The sequence below is a fragment of the Nematolebias whitei genome, chromosome 9 (genome assembly GCF_014905685.2).
Source record: "Nematolebias whitei isolate Nwh7 chromosome 9, NemWhi1, whole genome shotgun sequence".
NCBI classification, from domain to species: Eukaryota; Metazoa; Chordata; class Actinopteri; order Cyprinodontiformes; family Rivulidae; genus Nematolebias; species Nematolebias whitei.
In genome coordinates, this window is record NC_056506.1 from 12213675 (window position 1) to 12219699 (window position 6025).

Genomic DNA, 6025 nt, shown 5'->3' on the forward strand with positions numbered 1-6025 from the left:
GGTGGGTTGATGGAAGGTGGGATGGTGATGGGTAGGTGTATGTATGGGGATTGAGCCGGTCCACTTTGGCTGAAACTTTTTAAGTAACACCACAACTCTGATTTGAGTAAAAAAATAATCTGAGTGTAAAAACAAGCAGGAACAAACCTAACAACACTGAAAGCAGTCTTTATGAAGCCCTGTAAACCATGAAGCTAATATCTTTTCAGTCTTAGTAAGGATGATGTGTAAGAAAGACTAAAGTGATGAAGAGCAGATCTTTGGTATCACCGAGCTCTGCAGAGATCAGACACTTCATCTGAACAGAAACAGCATCTTTATGTCTTTATACTGCGGTATAAATATATACAAGTGCAAAGATTCAGCCCTCAGACGTGTTCCCTGGGCCGCCTCGTGACATAAAGGATGCTAATTTGGATTCAAAGGACAGTTTTCCTGCTTGGAGCCGACCCGGCCGCCTCATTTGCTGGATCCTATAATTTGCAGCAGGAACAGGAAGATCTGGACGATGTCGACGTAGATGGAGAGCGCAGCGAACACGTACTCCTCTGGATTGATGGAGTGCTTCCTGTTCCCGATCAGTAACTGTGTGTGGTATGCCAGGAACTGCGACGAAACAAAGATCAAAGTTTAATCTGGAAACAAAAACTCAGAGCGAGGCGTGGAACAAACTGAAGGAAAACTCACCAAAGTGAAGACTATGGCTCCTAAAGCTGCGTAAAGCATGTGGAGCCAGTAAATCTGTAACAACAAACAGCTGTTAGGAAACACAAGGAGCTGAGATGGATAGAATAGTTTCTCCCGACGTCGACTCACGTATCTGAAGGAGAGTACAATGGCTGTGATGATGCCTGTCACGAAGATCACAATACCAAGGACGCAAAAAAGGCCCTGACACTTGGTGAAGTCCACCTGAGAGCGAGTTAGAACATGCTTCAGTACAGAACAAACGCACTGCAGCCGGTAGAAGCGAAACACACACACCTTTGTCTGGAAGCAGAAGACCGTGACTGCGATGCAAACGACGGCCGTGATTCCAAGAGCCAAAAAGACTGCTTTTGTGTTGTAATAACTAAATCCAAATGGAAAACAATTCATGTACAACACAAGAAAACTACCTGGACTTATTTTTTACATATTTAGTGCTTGTTTTTGTTTACCTGGATATAGTCCCAGTCATGTAGGACAGAGCCAGAGTCTGAAAACAAAAAGGACAAAATAAAACAAATACCGCAGACCTCAGACTATTATACAGCAATCTGTAAGAATGGTCCGGACAAATAAAGACCTTGTTTTAATTTGACCTTGATTTGTGACCTTGACCTTTGAGCTGGGGTAATGCATTACGAAGTACACTGTCTAGTTAAATTTTCTTCTTAGTCGAAGACCATGAGGAGGGAAACGTGTCAGGAGACCGAGGGAGAAGAGGAAAGTCAAGAATGTAGAACTGAGGGTGGCAACTCTAAATGTGGGAATAATGACAGGCAAAGGTAGAGAGATGGCTGACATGATTCAGAGAAGGAAGGTAGACGTTTTATGTGTCCAAGAGACCAAGTGGAAGGGCAGCAATGCTTACAGAATTGGAGCAGGGTTCAAACTGTTTTACCATTGTGTAGATAGAAAGAGAAATGGAATAGGGGTGGTCCTGAAGGAGGAGTTAGTAAAGAATGTAGTAGAGGTGAAAAGAGTGTCAGATAGGGTGATGTGTCTGAAGGTAGAAGTAGAAGGTCTGATGCTAAACCTTGTCAGTGGTTATGCTCCACAGGTTGGATGTGATGTGGAGGAGAAAGATAAATTTTGGAAAGATCTGGATGAAGTGATAGAGAGTATTCTGGTGGTGGAAGAGAGAAGTGCAGAACGCTGTTCAAAGAAAGGTTAGTCAAGAAGAAATATGACAGTGAGAGGAATGAAGAGAGGAGACAGGAATATAACAAGATGCAGCGTAGAGCAAAGAGGGAGGTAGTGGGCTCGGGCCAGGCTGGGCCGAATTTATTAGGCTCGAATGCAACTCTACTTTCAGTAGCTAATGAATAAAGAGAATGAAAGGGAAAGGAGAGTAGAGGTCATAGAAACTGTGGACCAGGAAGTGGGAAAGATGAGTGAGGGTGAAGTCCAGAAAGCTCTGAAAAGAATGAAGAAGGGGAAGCCAGTAGGACCTGATGACATACCAGTGGAGGTTTGGAAATGTCTTGGGAGAGATGGCAGTGAGGTTTTTGACTCAAATATTCAATGACATATTTGAGGCTGAGAAAATGCCTCAGGAATGGAGAAGAAGTGTGCTGGTGCCCATTTTTAAGAACAAAGGTGATGTACAGAGTTGTAGCAACTACAGGGGAATGAAGGTGATGAGCCGCATGATGAAGATCTAGGAGAGAGAGTTGTGGAAGCAAGACTTAGACGAGAGGTGACTATCTGTGAGCAGCAGTATGGTTTCATGACAAGAAAAAGCACCACAGACGCCATTTTTGCTTTGAGGATGTTGATGGAGAAGTACAGAGAGGGTCAGAAAAAACTGCATTGTGTCTTTGTGGATTTAGAAAAAAGCATATGACAAGGTGTCAAGGAAGGAGGTGTGGTATTGCATGAGGAAATCTGGAGTGGCAGAGAAGTACTGTATGTTAGATTGTTACAGGACATGTATGAGGACAGCAGGACAGTGGTGAGACGTGCTGTAGGAGTGACAGATAGCTTCAAGGTGGAGGTGGGAGTGCAGCAAGGATCGGCTCTGAGCCCCTTCTTGTTTGCTCTGTTGATGGACCGACTTAACGGATGAGTTCAGGCAGGAATCTCAGTGGACTATGATGTTTGCAGATTACATTGTGATCTGTGGTGAGAACAGGGAACAGGTGGAAGAGAACTTGGAGAGGTGGAGGTATGCACTTGAAAGAAGAGGAATGAAAGTCAGCCGTAGTAAGACAGTACATGTGTGTGAATGAGAGGGAGGCCAGGGGAACAGTGAGGCTACAAGGAGCAGAGGTCACAAAAGTACAGGACTTCAAGGACTTGGGATCCACTGTCCAGGAAAATGGGGAATGTGATAAAGAAGTGAAAAAGAGAGTCCAGGCAGGATGGAGTGGATGGAGAAAAGTTACAGGAGTGATTTGTAACAAAAGGGTGTCAACAAAGGTCAAAGGAAAATTTTACAAGACAGTGGTGAGACCAGCTATGTATGATCTGGAGACGGAGACATGGACAAAAAGACAGGAGAATAAACTGGAAGTGGCAGAAATGAAGATGTTGAAGTTCTTAAGAGTGACAAGGATGGATAAGATTAGGAATGCGATCATCAGAGGTACAGCACAGAGGATGCAGAGGACAGAGTGAGATGGAGGATGACTCGCTGTGGCGAACCCTGAAGAGGAAAAAGCCAAAGAAGAAGATTCAGCTTCTCTGTATAGTTCAGTTCTGCTACATTTCTGCCCCATTCAGCTTTTTCTACACTTTTCAGCTGTTTTTCTGCTGCCTTCTGCTTTTATTTTCCTGTTTTCAGTAAATGGCAGCTGTTCAAAATCAACTCACATTAACAGTTCAGAGATTAACCATTTGCATCAGCTTTGAGCAGAAACCATTCAGCAACAAGCGTTCACACAGCATTTTAACAGGAAATGACTTTTCTCCAGTTGTTTTAATCTCCAAACTGAACATCTGGACTCAAAGTAAACAATAATCCTGACTTCTCCATTAAGCAAAGTTGCATCATTTTGTTGTTCAAGCCAATAAAAGAAAGATAACATTTTTATGAAAACAAAACACACTGAATGCTGTATTATTTAAACAGTTAGCGGGGAGTGTGGTGACTCAGTGTCAACATTTGTAACACAAAGGTCACACCAATGACAGAACACAGCATTTTAGTCCCAAGAATAGATTTGGGTCCAGTCCAACAAGTTCAGCTGCAACAAGTTTCACTTACAAAAATGAGAAGCAGAATTAGGTTCCATGGGAACTTCCTCCTAAAAACAAACAAACAAACCCAAATTAAATGAAACTGTAACATTTCTGTATTCATGTGTAGGCCTGGTTCCTTGAAGGAATGCCATCTTTAATGTGTGGAGCATGACTCTCAGCCACTACCACTATTTTGGTAACAGACGAGGCCACAATAATAATTACCTTAATAATAAAAATTATTATTCTAATCTTTAAAAGTATTCTCTGTAGATATGTTTCCACTCACCGTGGGCCTTTACAGCAAACCAGCGCAATGTGGGTGATGAAATAGATGGCACTTAACAAATACAAAAACAATTATTAATGTAGGAATGAACGTTTTCAGTTTTATTTGTGTGTAGATTTAAGTGCAGTGAAGTTAAGCACAAAGTAAAACTTACTATGACACCCAGTACACCACCGGGTTTTTCTGTACAAACAATCTGACAGGTTCTCTGTGGGAAACAGGAAGGGTTCATGAAAACATAAACTCACATTAAACACTTACAGGTGCTGTTAATTGCACTGTGTTTATCCTATTAATCAATTTTTCTCTAGCAAAGAAATCTATTAATAATAATGTACTCACGCAAATGTGAAAATGGCCACGATGGCCGTGGTGACAAGCAGCTGAGATGCCAAAATCATGTAGACCTGGATAACACAAACAGGTGTCAAACACACATACAAGTGGTACTCCAATGTCCCCCGCCACCAATGGATTTGAATAGTGAGTTTTTGTAGTTTTTGAGACGAGTGCTTTTCTGGACTACAATTGAACAGATAATGTAAGTAGACCTTACAGGTGCTGGTCATGAAATTAGAATATCATGAAAAAGATTTATCTCAGTAATTCCATTCAAAAATAAAACTTGTATATTATACTGATTCATTCATTACACACAGACTGATATATTCCAACTGTTTATTTCTTTTAATGTTGATGATTATAACTTACAACTAATGTAAACCCCAAATTCAGTATCTCAGAAAGAGAAGGGTTATGTCCCACCTTCTGACAGGCATTTAATCAAAAGTGCTTTGTTGTTGTTGTTATGTTGTTGTTTTCAGATTCAGACACTTTACCTTCCTGATGAAGGCATGCCGAATGCTCAGGTCGTCCCAGTTGCTGCCTCGTGCAGCAAACTCGTCCCCTGTGTTTTCAGTGGAACAGAAATGAGATCAGAGATGACAAAAACCAACAACGATCACCTGACTGGAGGTGATGGAGTTAAAAGATGAATTATGAAAAGCAAAATCAAAAGTGACTGAGTTCCAGTCCTACCTGAGCTCAACACGTCTGATGGGATGGTGGGTGGGATGATGGGAGGCATGGGAGGAGGTGGTGGGTAGACGACTCCTGGAGGCCCGGCAGGGTGAGGCTGTCCTGGGTAAGGTGCAGGAGGATACCCCGCTGGCTGGCCTGGGTACAGAGGGGTATTTGGACCAGCTGGGTAGGGGGCAGAAGGCTGATCCAGCTGGGGACCAACGTAGGAGGGGAAGCCGTATGGAGGTGGTGCTGGGTAGCCCCCACCCTGAGGTGGGTACAGTGGGCCATGCAACTCGCTGTACCCTGGGGGGAATTCTGACTTGGACATGATGCCTGGGAGGAAGGAAGTAGAAGAAAATTAAAACCTATTATCAAGCATCATTACAGAGTTAGATCAGCACAGTGATCAAACCCCAACTGTTCCTAGAATGGAACTAATGTTTCGATGAATGAAAAATTAAAAACTTAACATGTCTGATAGTCCAACATTCAGTGAAGGAAAGCACGTCACTCAGTCTGTCATGTCAAAGATTGAACCCAGATCAGAGGCTGAGACATGACGGAGTCGGCCATCTTGAATGGAGCCGACTCCACATGTTCATCAGTTGATGTACATCATTGGGATGTTGTGTAATGTAAATACAAAACAAAACGGAATGATCTAAACCTTTTTTATTTAAACTTCTGTCCATTTGAACAATTGGACCTTTAAATGTATTTATGTTAGTTCTGGATATGATGACAGCAACATGTCATGTTTCCCTCTGTGAAGACTCCTGAGACCAGTTGTTGGAGGTTCTGGAGGGCCCGAGGAGACCAGTTGTT

The 6025-nt window shown here is 42.6% G+C and overlaps 1 protein-coding gene across 1 annotated transcript; it reads right to left on the reverse strand.

Annotated features, from left to right (window-relative positions):
* Positions 1–51: 51 nt before the first annotated feature.
* tmbim1a (transmembrane BAX inhibitor motif containing 1a) lies at positions 52–5533 on the reverse strand (the record flags this gene model as incomplete). Its single annotated transcript, XM_037681465.1, is given in 11 exon segments — positions 52–606; positions 688–741; positions 817–912; positions 985–1072; positions 1161–1198; positions 3914–3953; positions 4178–4228; positions 4332–4385; positions 4520–4584; positions 5017–5084; positions 5216–5533. Coding segments are annotated over 11 exon segments (1014 nt in total). The 3' UTR covers positions 52–459.
* Positions 5534–6025: the final 492 nt, after the last annotated feature.